At 38.4% G+C, this 17,012-nt stretch overlaps 1 protein-coding gene across 2 annotated transcripts; it reads right to left on the bottom strand.

The window, feature by feature from the left end:
- Positions 1-1,081: 1,081 nt before the first annotated feature.
- Spf45 (splicing factor 45) lies at positions 1,082-12,674 on the bottom strand. Of its 2 annotated transcripts, none has more exons than XM_069823670.1 (9): positions 12,483-12,674; positions 11,764-11,900; positions 10,237-10,359; positions 10,022-10,112; positions 8,578-8,671; positions 7,648-7,897; positions 3,282-3,524; positions 1,881-2,055; positions 1,082-1,498 (listed from the first exon to the last, which is right to left on the bottom strand). In XM_069823670.1, the coding sequence occupies exons 2-9, from the start codon at positions 11,881-11,883 to the stop codon at positions 1,401-1,403; spliced, it is 1,194 nt and encodes a 397-aa protein (XP_069679771.1). In that variant the 5' UTR covers positions 11,884-11,900; positions 12,483-12,674; the 3' UTR covers positions 1,082-1,400. The 2 variants fall into 2 exon arrangements, with proteins under 2 accessions (XP_069679771.1, XP_069679685.1); XM_069823584.1 differs by having other exon boundaries at positions 10,225-10,359.
- Between the last annotated feature and the right edge of the window lie 4,338 nt (positions 12,675-17,012).

The raw sequence follows: 17,012 nt of genomic DNA on the forward strand, positions 1-17,012 counted from the left end.
CAAATAAAGAGAGATGTTGAAAAAAAGAGGGAAACCGTGGCGAGAAGTACTGGAAGAGAATAGGTAGAAGGACCCTCAAACAAGAGTCTAGATGAAGAAGAATAACAGTAATGCAATGATTAAATAAAAGCCTACATATGATTGATCATAAAAGTTACACAACGCAGAACTGCACGCATTGTATTCTTCACCTGACATAATTAGGAACATTAAATCCAGACGTTTGAGATGGGCAGGGCATGTAGCACGTATGGGCGAATCCAGAAATGCATATAGAGTGTTAGTTGGGAGACCGGAGGGAAAAAGACCTTTGGGAAGGCCGAGACGTAGATGGGAGGATAATATTAAAATGGATTTGAGGGAGGTGGGATATGATGACAGAGACTGGATTAATCTTGCACAGGATAGGGACCGATGGCGGGCTTATGTGAGGGCGGCAATGAACCTTCGGGTTCCTTAAAAGCCAGTAAGTTAAGTAATATGATTGATCATATAAACATGTTTTTCCTAAAATAGAAACAGGTACAAATAAAAGAAAAAAACCATTTCTTGGAAAAAAAGAAAACACTAAAGAATACAAATACTGTAACCTGTTCACATGACAGCCTAGGATATTGAAGGAATTACACAGTTCCAGTGTTCTCGGTATTTGGTTGGCTGATGAGATTTCTCTTCAATTTTCTTCACCTCTTCCGTACATTCCCCATTGGGTTTCTCTCTTTGAAAACCAGTTCATCATCCCAGACGATTATCATGCTGAAATAGAATACCTTCATCCTCACAGACTCTGATGCATATGGAGAAGCAAGGCAATGCTGTCGCTGCTGGTGCCTCAGAACGGCAGACATGATAAAAGTTTGACATAAAAATATGGGATAACTGAAGAAAATGAAGGCACTTATAGATAGACAGCATGGTACAAACTTCTCTAATTACTATGAGAATCTTTCAAACAACTGCACTGCAATTCTGACATCCACGAAATTTATGAAATCAAAGAAGTGGTATTCAAGAAATTAAAAAGTGGGAAAATTGCAAAGGGAGACACTCTACTTTCTAAATTATGTAAGTATCCATCAGAAAATTTTAAAATAATATTATTAGAATTTTTTAATGAATTTTTTGTCTCAGGAGAATTTCCACAGAATGAAATGATCATTATCCCAATACTGAAAAGATCTTAGCAGCTATACAGCAATAAGTCTCTGCACTCCTGTTAATAAGATCACTAATAAATTAAAGACATTTATAGGTGAAGCCCAACATACACTGTACGGATGCAGCCTTCACTCTCAAGAATATTTAACAAAAAGGGCTGCTTCTGCACAAGAATAACTGAGAAGCAATTTCAGTTCTGAAGGATGCACTGAACCATTAACATGACGCATGTTCAGCTCACTTCAGTCCAGCAGTTCCAAGTTGTTCAGCTTCTCCCAACTGTAGAAGCCGGCTTTCACTTGGCGTCCACCAAAGAACCGGCCGTTCAGGTCCACCACAGCTGAAACGCAACAGTCGGCATTACTCCACACCAGAGGCGGAATTATTAATGATTGAGCAGTACCACGTGAGAACGGTGCTTTTCATATTAAAATGTTCCACTTTTATAAAGACGGGCTAGATAACGACTGCTCAAATGAAATGGAGGCATTACCCTTTGCTTCATTAGTGGTTGTTGTTACCTATTCTAAATAAAAGTACAACTTTTTTTTTAATCGAAATTGAAATTTCTTCATCAATAAAATTGTACTGACCAACTAGCACACAGTGCAAGCAAAACCAACAGGCAGCTTTTCCTTTATTAATTTTCCAGTCACCCACCGCTAATCCCCAAACTTTGCTTTAGTTTCAAATAGTGTGGATTATGAGAGCTGGAAAGTCACCTTTGATTGCTGATTCGATACGCCGGAACTCCACAAAGATCCGGACAGCCTCATCGCTGGGCACATTTGGCTGCTCAAATATCACTACACGCACCACTTCGCCATATTTCGTGTTGCACTCGTCCTTGACCTCTGGTTCCAAGTCATCGTCCACTTCTCCAGGCCCCACCATGTTCTGAAACATCAAATTTTCAAGAAAATGTTTCATTTCTATTGTAATGACAGCTAGGTAGTTCGTACCATAATTCCGATGTTGAACTTGGACTGTAACGCAACCGAATGCATAGCAGCAGAGACGTCAACATTTAACGAAGAATAATCCGGGAAAAATAAACGTGTTACACACTGCTGTTTGATAATTATTTAATAACAGATGAGTTTTACTTTTTGGAAGCATGCATAATATTAACATTACCGGTACGTAAATAATACAATAGTAACAGAATAGTTTACTTCGTTGAGAACCTAAAATATTAATAAAAATTAACAATATTCTTCAAACTATTCACGACTGTAGGCCTACAGAATGAAACTATGCGTTGTTTATGTGAACTGGATATCGTTTGTAGCGAGCGGGAGCAGGGCTGTATATTCTATTTTTTTTCATGGAGTGCAGTTTCATAGAAAGGACTTTGCCGACAGATCTTCTACTGCCCGCTACTAATTGGTTGTCATAAATAAATGTCTTCCTTACTGTGACAGAAATCTTGTCTTCTCCTGTCAGTAACCAATGACAACCCTTATTCAGAAGAATTGACAGGCTCCCGTCAAATCCACGCGGAGGCAGAGTTGCTGCATCTTTTCCGAATTCCAAGAATCCGTCAGTCTCATTTCGAGGGTCACCAGGATTGTGGCAACTGTGCAATGTTGGGACGAGGGGACAGGATGGAATTGTCAGAGGTGTTTGTGTAGGAAGTCATAAATCTGTAAGTGGGTGTTCAAAGGAGCCACCGAACTGCACTCCTTGAAATAAAATAGAGTATACTTCTGAAATCTACTGTTTTGGCAAAAACTTCCTACCTCTGAATATCACAGCATAATTATATGCATATGCCTACACCACTAGCTTTAAACCAACACTGGAATCAGCTCTATGTTATAATAGTGTGGACTGGAGCTAGAGACATTCTTGTTCCACAAAGTACGCACGAAATAGAGTAATTTTTCATATTTCGAAATTAAAATATACACAATCTTTGGGTTCAAAAATTGTGAAACTTAGTAATGATTGCTTACTCCATGTGCGCATGCAACAAATAAAAAATCATGAATATCTGAGGCTACAGGATCTCAACCTCCGGTTCATTTCACACAGGACTACAATGAAGGTGAGGAGGGAGTCTTCAAGTGACCCTGATCCTCGAACTAGGCACAACTCCCAGCTGACCGCCACCAACTCACCCGAAGCAGCACCACCTTGGAAGGGCTGCGCATGATTTCTGTGATGGATGGTTCTGGCTTAGGTGGAGCAGACGGACTCTGCTGTTGAGAGTTTGCTCCTGGGGAGTTGGGCCCAGATGACGTCACAGGTGGAGGGGGCATGATCTCCTTCTCACTTATGATTCGTCCCCCTCGCTTGCTTGTCTTCTCCACTTGCAGCGCCATGGAGATGCCCTGCTCCTGCTTGCCCAGGCCCTGGCCCTCCTGTCAACAATCAACTGGCTAGTTAAACAAAGTTCAAATCCATACATTACTACATGAATATTATTACAGTTGTTATTCCCTTGAGACAGAAGGAACATGCTGTCCCGAAACATTAAAGTTTACATACTTTGCTTACTTTCGTTCTATTAGGAGTATGGTTTAATTTATAGTGTATGTTCTCAGATAGCAAACACATTTTTATTTTACAAAAGGAAAGCATTTGTTTAAGGACACTGGGTAGCACTGCTTACAGTATTTTCGCGTATAAATATGAAGATATAAAATATTTTTTTCCTTGTTTCTATCAAACACAGACTAACGTCCTTTGCACCACGTGATAAACAAATGTTGTCTATGGTGAGTTGTCACCTGGCCTCAGAAACAAATTGTCTTTCATTGTTTTAATGTAGGCATGGCAGGAAAAAAAGTCTACCGAAAAAAGAAAATCTGCGATTGTCAATAGTGAGGAACAACTATTACAAAAAAGTTATAATTTTACACAATCAAAAACATATTATTTGAGAAAATAAGTGGACTAAAAATAGTACTTTTCCAATTAGACAAGCACGTGACAAATCCCTATAAATTTATTTTGTCATATAAAAATATGACATGTCTCTCCACATTTTCACTACTTGAATTAAATATTTTAAAATTAGTAGTCCATTTATTTTGAAGAACTGTATAGCATACAAAATTCCAGCCCTTATCTTAAGCAGTTTCTGAGTAAATGGTTCCTGAATTCAGAACAATAAAAATTATTATATTTTCAATACTCTTTCTTTCTCCCATTCCTGCATTAGAACGATGGAAGATAATTTGTTTCTGTGGCCACCAACATTTATCACACGGTGCAAAGGACGTTAGTCTGTGTTTGATAGAAACAAGGAAAAAAATATTTTATATATTCATATTTATACTGTATACAGCACTACCCAGTTCCCTTAATAACCGTTGCAAATGAAACAGATTCGTGTGAACTTTCATTTCAAAAGTACCTGATATTTAGCCTTCTCTTAGAACAGTGGTTCCCAACCTGGGGTCCCCAGAACCAAGCTGTTTCAAACGATATTTTAACCGAGCTTAACTATACAGTGTTCTCTGAGTTCTATCAGCTTGCCGGAATATTTTGTTATCTCAGGCTAGTGAGACAGGAATGAATGGGCTTCTCTTGGCTTGCAAGTCTGGTGTAATCTTCAGGGTCCAACTTTAACTCTGTTCACTGTTCAGGATAAGACTGAAGCAGCAATAAAGAAATTAAACTTGTGATGCTGAGTCATCAATCGAGAATTAGATTCATTTCCACCTTCATTGGCTTTCTAGCATCACATGGAGATGAACTCTCATCTGATGTCTTTGAAGTATAGAAGAACAACTTCAGTGATTGACGTTAAAATTAAGGGAATATTATTCTTTCTGTAATGAAGAAAACAAGTGAAGAGCACAGGGGAAAAACATAAGTAAAAAATTATCTATTTTCTGTTTTAGATTATTATTATTATTATTATTAAGTTGGTTATTTAATGACGTTGTATCAACTACTAGGTTATTTAGCATCGATGAGATTGGTGATAGCAAGATGGTATTTGGCAAGATGAGGCCGAGGATTCGCCATAGATTACCTGGCATTCACCTTACAGTTGGGGAAAACCTCGAAAAAAACCCAACCAGTTAATCAGCCCAAGCGGGGATCGAACCCGCGCCCAAGTGCAACTTCAGACCGACAGGCAAGTGCCTTAACCGACAGCCATGCTGGAGGCCTTTGTTTTAGATGTCATGTGATATCTCAGGTAGTGTAGTTTAACTTTACAGAATACCCTCATTAGTCCAAAGAAATCTGAAGACAACACAATATAATGGGTCTTCAAACTTTTAACTTGCTCTCCTGTAAAACATGACATCAGGTTTCTCCTGTGTACTCGTCAACTGTATGAAAGATTCCATCTTGGTGACAAATAATGGTTTGTCCATTAAAAAAGAAAGAAATGTTAGAATTATCTTAAATATCGTGTTTCCTATATCGTTTCAGTCGCAGTCTTGGTTGTATGCACCACCCACACATCCCGATGTTACAACACATATTTTGCATCAGCATACATTGTATGCTCTGGCCTTCTTGAAGTACATTTTATGCAATTTAAAGTATCTACAATTGGCCAGACTTCGCAAAGCTACATCAATATTCCCACTGAGAGCAAATCTAGAAAACTGATTTAATTTTTCATAGCAAAAAAGTGATATAACGTAAAATAACTTTGCATTTACTGTTCTCCAACCAGGAGATCAACCGTGAAAGGAATGTGCTTACTATTGCCTCATCTATTGGAACGAAGTAGATAGATAATATTACCGTTATAACGTCAGTTTAAAAACCATGCGCTCTCCTGCATATGTTATTTCCTGTATGAAGACATTAAAAGACCAGGAGATTAACTGTGATCTAATTTTGTAACTAGGGTAGTATCAATGTCTGTATCAATGTTATGGTTTGTGCTGTGAGAGCTAGCCAATAGAGATAAGAGTACCCACGTGTGTGACCTTATGACATCTTATGACATCAACATTCATTCACAGCATTACCCTCCTTCGTCTCATCCGGCAGAGACTTTCTCGTGGTTGGAGCACAGTAGGTATTTTCAGATTACATTCAGAAGTTAATATTGCTGCCAATTAATTAAAACACGTGATTACCAGCCTAAATTACACAAAATGAAATATCAGCTTCAAGGGTCCACGACACTCGATAGGTTGGGATCCACTGCCTTAGAACATGTATATTTTCCCGAATGATGTTTTACGTAGACAAAATCAAGCTGAATTCTCAAAAAAATGGAGACATAACACAAAAATGATCTTCATAAGCCATGAGCATCTCAAACACGTTTCTACTGTGTATGTTGTAAGCAGAGCAAGAATGGCTGGAACCTCATAAGTGACACCACTCATGAGGCAACTAAGCCAGGAGATAATGGGGTGGGTTGGCCAGTTCCTTTCCGCCTCCATTGCATACACTGCTGACTAGTAACACTGTTCACTAATCAGACTTGTGAATAAATAAAGCTTTTAATTTTTTACCCTTAGAAATAAAATGAATAATAAATAAACGAGAACAATCAGTTAAATCTATTCTCAAAGAGTAGCTGTGTCCACGTGCTTTGTTGTTCTGCCCTCATGAGAACTACAGTACGTTGAAATATAATTAACTTGTAGACTCTAAGAATAGTAAACATGTTTTGTCTACTCACTATCTTCCTCTGTTTTATTTGTGTTTTATTACTACACTGCATATAGTTCATCACTGAATGCTCTCATTTACTTCTCAGTGTAGCTTAACTGCATTACTTGAATTCTTATATGCCGTAACTGTCTTGTAAAATCATTTTAGTGTATTATATCTTATATTGTTTCTAGTGGTTAGGTCAGTTTTAGTGGAAGAGCAGGCCTGATGAATTAGTAAATGAATAAATACAAATAAATTCCTCCACACACCACAACAATGTTTTACAAATCTGGCTTTCAGCTAGTAGCTCCCTGTAAAGCAGGTTTGAATAATACCCGGCCCCGGAACAATTTTTCCTTGAAATTATTCAAACCTACTTCACAGGGAGCTTCTACCTGAAAGCCAGATTTGTATAATACATTCGTTACTGGAGGTACATTAACAGAAAGCCACAATTTAAGTCACACAAGTATTTGTGTACACTCACAGTTGAGTTCTGGCATCTTGTCAGCTCATGTGATATAAAACGAAAAATTGTGACAGTGTCGTGTATAGTTCCTGGGGTAGCTCAGTCGGTAGAGCGTTCGCGCGCTAAACGAAGGGTCCTGGGATCGATACCCGGCCCTGGAACAATTTTTCCTTGAAATTATTCACAACAATGTTTTGTTGGAGATTTCCCACTCCCCATGTATTTCACGACTGATTTTGTACCATGTCACTTATGTAAAAACATCCACTGTTTGGGCGCTATGTGTTTGATCCAATCCCAAAAAAAGGGATCTTGGCAACCCATCTGTTGCTCCACATCAGACATCACTGAAATCTTGCTGAATTTTATTCAAGCGACTTCATCTTTCATGTCTGCTTACAACATCATACACTTTCTGGTCCTATGTAAATTACCTTGAAGCCATATTTGGCCATTATCTTGGCCGCCACAGAGCCTCCGAAAGACAGCCCGTACTTGTCGCCGGACACTGGCGTGGTGGGCGGTCGGGGGCTGTCACTGGAGGGGGTGCTCTCCTGCAGTGAGGGGGGCGGTGCGATGGCCACGCCCCCCACCCTCGCCACTGGCTTCTCCTCCTCTTCCTCCTCATCAGAGTCCTTGCGGCCTGCGAAACCAGACTTACGACGGTCATCAGTCCCATCAAATCTGCAACAAGCCAAGCATGAGCCCACCAGACAGTGCAGTGGGGTGGCTGGGTCACGTCACCACCAGCCCAAGAGACTGGGTGCAATGCTTAAAATTCAACTCTGGAGATAACACAATGGCCCTTCTTATCACATCAAGAAGAACGACTAAATTCAGGGAACCGTGGACTAAAACTATCATCAACCTTCATGCATTAGACACCACAATACGTAGCAATCTACATCTTGTTCACGCTAGCACTTTCTGGGCCAACCACTCTCTCTTCTGCACTATAATCTCTAAAATAAAATGGCAGTTTTGCTTATGTAGATTAATTCACTGACCATGTTAAGAGCGCTGCAAAGGTTAAGCTAATGGTGGGGCTGCCACCTCATGCCTCCAGTGTGCAGTAACATGGCTAAGCTAGTTCTCTGGTTGACTGAGCCTTCCTGCCATGAGGTCAAATGTTAGTATAAATGCAACTTAAGCAAGACAGAGGATTCTCATGCTGATCCCACTACAGCATGCAGGCAAGATCTGATATTAAAATAATTATCTTTCCTTGCTTGCAGTCTGAAATATGTAAACTTACTGTGAGTTCTGCACAGCAAGGCTCAATGCAAGGCAACTGAGAAAATGTGACGAATGAATGCTTGCTGCATATCACAAGTTTCAGCAATCATGTTGTTATTTGTAACTACCTGTCACGGACCCGTCGGTCGCGATCCTCTCTGTTCTTCCTCCTCTTCTCCTCCTCCTCCTTCTCCTTCTCCCGCTCCCGGATGTCCCGCAAGTCTGGAGCAAGAGAGACAGCAAGCAGGAATAATACTTGTTCTGCTATTATGAAGGAGGAAACGGAATGCTTTGCTCAACAACATTGTTAGGAGATATATCAATCTAACACTGTGGTGAACAGACCTCAGCGAGATCACCAAATAACTGCTGTAGAAGCAACAAAAGATGGAGGACCTGTGTCATTGAAAAGGAGCCCTAGCTGACATACAACCAGCCTCCTTTACACCCTTCACTTTTCATCAGATGATATTAGCTCACATCCCAACTCATCAGTCCATCCGTGCTGCTTGTACAGTTGACTCTGCCTCCTCCAGCAATTCTTCATTATAATGAATAACTTTCTGAACTGTATGTAGTGCACAACGAATTCTGCACACATTTTAGACTATAATGGTATGACCTCCCCCCCCCCCCATTTCTCCTGGTTCTTCTTGTGTCATTTAAATTCCTTTCCAATGCTTTAGTTTCTTAACAGCTAAGGTTACATCACTTCTTACTCACTTATGACTTTTAGAGAACCCGGAGGTTCATTGCCGCCCTCACATAAGCCCGCCATCAATCCCTATCCTGAGCAAGATTAATCCATTCTGTCTACCTCCTCTAGAAAGTAACTTGCAACACTGTATACCTATATATATCTATTTGTAACTTTTGAGGGAGTTCAGTGGGTCTCGTGTCCAGTTAGACATAACTGAAACCAAGTGAGTTGGCTCATGCGTTTCGCATGGTACTCACATTCGGGAGGTCCGTGGTTCGATTTCCGGACCGACCAACCTGACTGTGGTTTTCCACAGTTACTTAGGAAAATGCCGAGTTGGAATTTTCATTGTTACGGTCCATTTTCCCTTCCCCTCCCGTGTAGAAAAAGAATAAAGATTTTCATATCACATCATTCATCTTTCTCATCTCATTCAATAGCCATATTCAGGTCAGACGCATGTCTTCATCTGCTTATGGAAGGGGGCGTCCTCTCTACAATCGTCCCTGAGTTCCCAGCCTTCCGAAATATCTCTTCCAGGATCCATTCCTTAAGAGCACTTCCAAGGGCGCTTCGACACCTTGGAAGGGCTGTTGGAATGGATCCTGTGCTGCTTGGTCACCTTGGTGTGAGCTTAGAGTGAGGAAGGGCAGGAGGTCCCAACTGGGTGAGCGGATGAGGGGTCACATGCGGCCGGTGGGCTGGTACACCCTCCCATACACTTCGGGTGCACAATACGCCTCTGTATGGCCAAAGTGCTAAGGGTTGTCCTAACCTGCCTGTAGCCACAGTGACCTAATCTATAACTGAGGTGACCCTGATATAGAGTCAGGGACATTATCAATTGCACCAAAGCTGACATGCTCGCTCACCTTTAACGACCTTCTCATAATCGTTGGGCCACATGGGGTCATATTCTCCCTCAAAGTTCCACTCCGTGTCTCTGGGAATTCCTCTTGCATCCTGCCAATTATGCAAAGTAAATTACGCTTTTCCACATAAAACATGAATGAATTACAAGTACTATTACCTCAGAATACCAAGAAGAAATATGTGCACAAAAGGGAATACTCAACATGGATCCAACCTTGCCAGAGTTGTAGCTACCGAAGCTCGAGTTGGAATTTGAGTCCTCGTCTTCCTTCTTGGATTTGAGATCTATCACAGGTGCCAACGTCGCACCTGATTTGCGCATGGCCTCACGTTTTGGCTGAAACAATCCAGTCAGACGTATTATGTCACAAGAAACACAACACTAATTGTCTAGCTACATGGATGTGGGGTTAGCGATGACAATATGATTGCAACTGATGCAAGAAAGGTGAAATTAGCGCACAATTAGTTCTGATGATTTCAGAAGTGACCAGTACTGACATCACAAAATAAAAAATCACTAGCTTTTGCTCAGAATCCTTTACAGATTCGTATAGCAAAAGCATAGCGTGAGTACTCTTGCGTGAAACTTTCGTAATGCCACCAAAATTATGTTGGTATGACTGAAGAAAGAGCTTTAAACACTTTATGGTATAAACAAGCAGAGTACGAAGGGGACTAGTTTGAACTGTAAGCACTTCCAACACGACATTATGAACGATCACTACATATGATGTGGCATTAGCATCTGAGGAGCAGCCAATTTGTGGGCGGTGAGACATGATACTGCCTAGCTTAGGGTTACAAAATGTTAAATGGTTTGTTTAGGCTAGTTTAAATTCGATCTGCTTAGTTTCCTGAACAGCTTTAGCCAGGTAACAGCCTAAGTAGACAGCACAGAATAAGTAGAGCAGCCCAGACAAACAGCGCATCTTACATGAGGTAGATGGCACAGATTAGGTTAGATATGCCAGCTTAACGAGACAGCATAGGTTAGATAGGCTAGCTCAGATAAATAGTGTGTAGGTAGGAAATGTTAAATAGGACAGCATAGTTAGCTATCATAGAATAAGTAGTAGCTTTAACGTTCATTTAGATTTACTTTATTAGTTAGATTTACTTTAATGAAGTAGGTTATTTTAAACTAGTATTACTATTATTTCACCTGACATAATTACGAACATTAAATCCAAACGTTTGTGATGGGCAGGACATGTAGCAAGTATGGGCGAATCCAGAAATGCATATAGAGTGTTACTGTAAGACCTGAGGGAAAAAATCCTGGGGAGTCCGAGACGTAGATGGGAGGATAATATTGAAATGGATTTTAGGAAGGTGAAATATGATGCTAGGGATTGGATTAATCTTGCTGAGGATAGGGACCGATGGCGGGCTTATGTGAGGGCAGCAATGAACCTCCAGGTTTCTTAAAAGTCATTTATATGTAAGTATACATTAAAATTATTATTATTATTAATTGTAATTATTGTGTTATTAAGATACCACTGTCACTGGTCGTTTGCCCATTTGCATTGTGAATAAATACATACATACTCTCTGCAAACTGAATTGTCCAATCAGTCAATTTATGTAAATTGATACTTGTCGAACAATGGCCCAAACTAGCTTCAAAACTTTTCCTGAAGAAAATAGAATAAGGCACAGTCGAAGATTTTCAAGACAGTTTTTGATCCCTCGGTTTATGATCTGATTCCCGTCTGTTGTCACGTGATCGGGGTACCTGGGTCTGCACAGCTTTCTTCAGCTGAAGCTGTGACTGCAATAGCTTGATGCCCGATGACCAGCCGGCCACCTGCTCGGACTTCTGCTTGATGGCATCCATATCATCGTACAGCGACATGTTTGGGCAAGCAAAGCCTGTCAAAACAAAATTTAGAATGTGAAAGACTTTTAAATTATTAGACCTTGGACAGGTCGTACACTGGCATTAAAAGCTTAATATGCACGTTATGTCTGTACGCAATCTACCATTATTACGAGAGACAGCTTACTTTACAATTATTTCCCCCTATCACGAAAATAAAAATACTTTCTCTACACTCCAGAATTCCAGGACAGCAAATTTGAATCGGGATAAACAGCATGAGAGGAATGTCATGAAAGGAAACCAGTGTATAGTTTCCACACTGCCAGCAGTTCATTTCAAAATAATGAAGAGGGCATATTTACCTCTATGTATCGAATGCGCATAATCACGTTTACGAAAAGGCACTTTTCAGTGCCAACAATTCATTTTGTGTGCAAAAGGTTGGAATTTTGGGGTTAGAGTAAAAGGAAGGTAACCATGTACGTAAGAGGGAATGAAACCGTAAACAAAAGTTTGTTTATTATTACCAGCAACAGAAATGTATTAATAACCTCAATCCTATTTCCTTATTAATGCACTTTATAATAATAACCAATAATAATTCATACATAATACAGCTATAAACAATATACCTATATTTTACAACTTCAATGATTTTCCGCTTTTTATCTTCGCTATTTTGAAGTTACTTTCACCTTCATCATGATCACCCAATACATCAGATACTTTAATACTAATTCCAACACATAAATTCCATTTTTCTGATTACCGCAAACATAAACAACTCTATCTCGTGGAGCACCAGCTCATTTCTAACAGCAGCACTGTTGCCAATTCCCAAAGTGTAAATTTGGATGAATGTACCGTCATTATTATTAATATTATTATTATTATTATTATTATTATTACTATTATTATCATCATCATCATTATCCATGGTCCGCTGTTAAAATTTATGTACCATGAAATTTTTAATTCTATAATGTGGACATATTTATGTACTATTGGCGACACTGATTGTCCTCTTTGCCATCTATTGGTAGAATTAATTACTACAGAAGACAAACTTACATGAACAAATTGGCGATCACTATCGATTAGTACGGATCGATATGTTGTTGTTTTCTAATGCCAGGTGTTTGACGATAAAGCCATTTGACCTCTCGCACTCCAATATTTTTCAAAGATATTGTCATGGTCAGCCACTGACGCACAGATTTTGAGGTGTTCTGAATCCATTTCTTGATTTGAGTAGCACAATGACAAATATATCCAATTCTATGCAGATACCTGGGGTCAGAGCCTTTGCTGGGGTCCGTTTCACAATCCTTACAAATTACTAATTAACAATTTACAATTAACAAAAGATTACAAATGTTTGTAAATTGTGTTTCACAATGCTATCTATTAATTTGTAAAGTTCGACGAACTGGGCTTATGATGTATGTCAATAGACAAGACGGTCTTGCAATAGATGACGATAATTGTCAGTGTCGCTAACGGTACAGAAATATATCAGCATTATAGAATACACATTGTACGCTCTTTTCTTTTTTATTATTATTATTATTATTATTATTATTATTATTATTATTATTATTATTATTATTATTATAGAATATTCAGAATATATTTCACAAGCTAGGTCTGATGGTGGGAGCGCGAGGTACCATACCCTCCTCCTTTGCCAACAAATGTGAAAACCTAGGGCCTGTGAGGATAAAAAGAGGGCTAACACACAGCATTGTGAAGGAAATAGCCATTAGTTTTTATAAGAGACATAACATAAATTCAAAGAAATACCTCCGTCTTTGACGGTCTTATTAATCAATTTTCTATTTATATTTCAATTTGTATATTCATATTTTTGTACAAGGCAAGGGTCCAAGAGACCTGGTACCTTTAATTAAAAAAACATCTAAAAAAACGCATTATAGAATTCAGAATTTCACCAGCTCTAATAATGAATTAACAGCACTAAGCTGAGCGGGATATCTTCGATAAACTTAATAATCAATTTAATCTATATGTAATCTATAGATCTATATCATTATTCTCTAATGCGTGTATAGCCTATTTATCTTCTATTGGCGAAATTATCAGTTGTCATCTATTGGTGGAAGTAATAACTAAAGCGTGCAGAAATATATCCGGATGATGAATTCACAATTTATTTCACTAGCTCTTATGATTTAAAAGCACAAAGTTCAGCTGGAAATCGCTGAAACAGATCATTTATACGCAATCTACATCATCATCCGCAATATTTTTGTATCTTTTTTTACTTGATGAGATGTAATGGAATTATTTCATACATAATTTTTTTCCATTTTGAATCTTGCGTACACTACTTTTAACACTTGAATATACGTAATTGATTAACTAGTGGACTTACTAGTGTTAATTATGTAAGTCTGTGCGGCTTACAGCTGTTTCGGTGCTTCATCACACCATCCTCAGAGCCTACTAGATCTCGGCGTCATCTCGTACTTCTCTGCCTGTTGTGTGGGTGCGTTTGATTGTTGAAAAGTGTTGAAAAGTGGAGTCAAATAGTGTGTGTGTATGAAATTGATCTGTGTGTTGAGAATTTGATCGGGGTGTGTTTTAGTGTGTCTGTATATTTCATATTGTTCTAGTGTGTTGAGTTTTTGGTTTTTGGGTTGTATGTGTAGGATTTCCATGTCTGTATTTATGTTATTGTATGTATGGTTAGCATTGGTTATGTGATCGGCGTGTGTAGATGTATTGTGTACTCTGGTTATTGCTTTAATGTGTTCTTTGTAGCGTGTTTGGAATGATCTGCCTGTCTGTCCAATGTAGAACTTGTCGCAATTATCACATGTGAGTTTGTATACACCTGTGTGTTCGTATTTATTTGTTTGCGTTGTTTGTGTGTTGAGATGTCTTTGTAGTATGTTTTCTGTTCTGTATGCTATGTTGTATTTCTGCTTTCTGAATGAAGATGCGATCTTATGTGTGCTTTTGTTTTCATATGTTAGTGTGATGTATTTCTTGTGTTTGTGTTGTGTTTTTGTGTTTGTTAAGTTTTTGTTTTGTCTTCCTTATGATGTTGTCTATTATGTTTGGGTTGTAACCATTTTCTTGTGCTATGTATTTGATTGTGTTCACTTCTTCATTGTAGTGTTGTTGGCTCATGGGTATGTTGAGTAATCTGTGTACCATTGTCCTGAATGCAGCATGTTTGTGTTGTATTACACCCAAAACTTTAATACACAATGGAACTTGAAAACAACAACTCTATAAACTTCCTAGACATCACCATAACAAAAATTGACAACAAACACACCTTCAAAATATACAGAAAACCAACCACCACCACCACCACACACATACACAACACATCTAAGCACCCTATACAACACAGAGTCGTTGTCCAGGGTGCATCATAGAAGGGTGATCTATGCTACACCTGGGATGAGATGATACCCAATGTCAACAACAGACATGGCCTACCTCGTTTATCCATGATTTAAGGATTAAACTCACTCTATGATGATGACTTCCTGGATATATAGAAACAAGTGTCAAAACTGAACACGGGGTACATCCACCACTCGGAATAGTGATCAGCATGTCTGACTGCGAAACACGCGGGTCTGGGATCGAGTCCTATTTGGGACAAGTTAATTGACTGAGAGTTTTGCCTCAACCATTACACTAAATTATCAGTAACTTTCGGCGGGGGGGGGAAGTGGAGGAGGGGGAGAGAGAGAGAGGAATTCCTCTTTGTCATTATGTCTGCTGAAATAATTGTGGCCACCACTTGAGGTTTATTGCAATTTATTTACAAACAAATGCAAGACATTCAGCTGTCGAAGACAAGGAAGGTGAGGAATGCAATGCTCACCTTCAGCTGATGCTGATGTTTATTTACTATTTTCTTGTTATTCCTCAATAAGAAACGTTCGAATTATTAAGTATTAAATGCGTGGTAACTGTGCGTTTTCAAAGAATTCATGGCACTAAAATGCAAATTAAGACACAGATGCTGTAGGGGGGCGAATCACATCACTCACCATGGGAATAATGTAGCACAACTACAGGTCTGCGCAAATTATGTGCATCAACATTTTTCCTATATAAAAGAAATGTTTTCACATACATACATGTAAAATTTCACTTTTGGAAATATTTGAGAAATTTATTGCTAAAAAATATGATTTTTCTCGAATGTCCGTGATTTCTTTATGATATATTCATCTCTAATAAAGAAAGCATGATGACAAGGAACTACTTACGCAATCTAATAATGATTTATTCAAAATGGACAAGAATTCTTTGATTGACTGGAATGTGTACCATGACGAGCACTTAATTTCTGGAGGATGCGAGGGAACGGCGTTTAAGATAAACAGAACTGTCTACAATATATAACCCCCAATGTGTAGCAGCATTAAGAATAAAACTGTATTAACAGTTACTATTATAATCCAGTACAGCCATCCCTGGATTCTTTGACGAGTAGGTCACATCAATGTCAGTTTTAGAATAAAAGAAAGAGTGACACATTAAGATACCAGAAATATAGCGGCCCTTCTAACATAGGAACCAATGCAGCACCTTCAGTAGAAATATACACACACACAGTATATATGTATAATAATAATAATAATAATGTTTTATTTTCGCTGGCAGAGTTAAGGCCATAAGGCCTTCTCTTCCACTCAACCAGCCTTAATCAATACAATACATAAATTTAAATTACAAATATTTTCACTACACTTAAAAGGTTCTCCAGCAATAATCTTCACTACACATTTATTTAAATTTAGATAAATCTATAAGGTAAAGTAGTAACTTAATTTATGAGCTAATTTAATTCAATGAATTATAATTAATTTAATATTTGAGATAGCTAGTAAAATGATGAAAATTACTTTAATATAAGCTTACTAGGACTATGTTACAGGGAGAATATATATATTTCTATTTCTATAATGAGAATGTATAGGTAACCATGAATCATAAGTACGATAATGATATTAATTTCAGGGGGTTATTCTTTGAAATATTTCAAACAAAATATTTAGTAACTTTTCGTTCTGAAAAGCAATTTGAAAATGTTACATTTCTTCAGATAAAATGTCTACATATTTAAAGGACAAAACTAGAATTCTTTCGATCATATCACAATACACTGC

Source organism: Periplaneta americana, chromosome 1 (genome assembly GCF_040183065.1).
Source record: "Periplaneta americana isolate PAMFEO1 chromosome 1, P.americana_PAMFEO1_priV1, whole genome shotgun sequence".
NCBI lineage: Eukaryota > Metazoa > Arthropoda > Insecta > Blattodea > Blattidae > Periplaneta > Periplaneta americana.

What these genes read in the sequence shown, in the direction of transcription:
- Spf45 (XM_069823584.1), bottom strand. Translation starts at nt 11,883, where the DNA reads ATGTCGCTGTACGATGATATGGATGCCATCAAGCAGAAGTCCGAGCAG. An exon ending in GACCGACGGGTCCGTGACAG is followed by an intron (nt 7,898 to 8,577) that starts GTAGTTACAAAT and finishes GGCTTGTTGCAG; the next exon opens with ATTTGATGGGACTGATGACC. An exon ending in TATCGAATCAGCAATCAAAG is followed by an intron (nt 1,499 to 1,880) that starts GTGACTTTCCAG and finishes GTTGCGTTTCAG; the next exon opens with CTGTGGTGGACCTGAACGGC.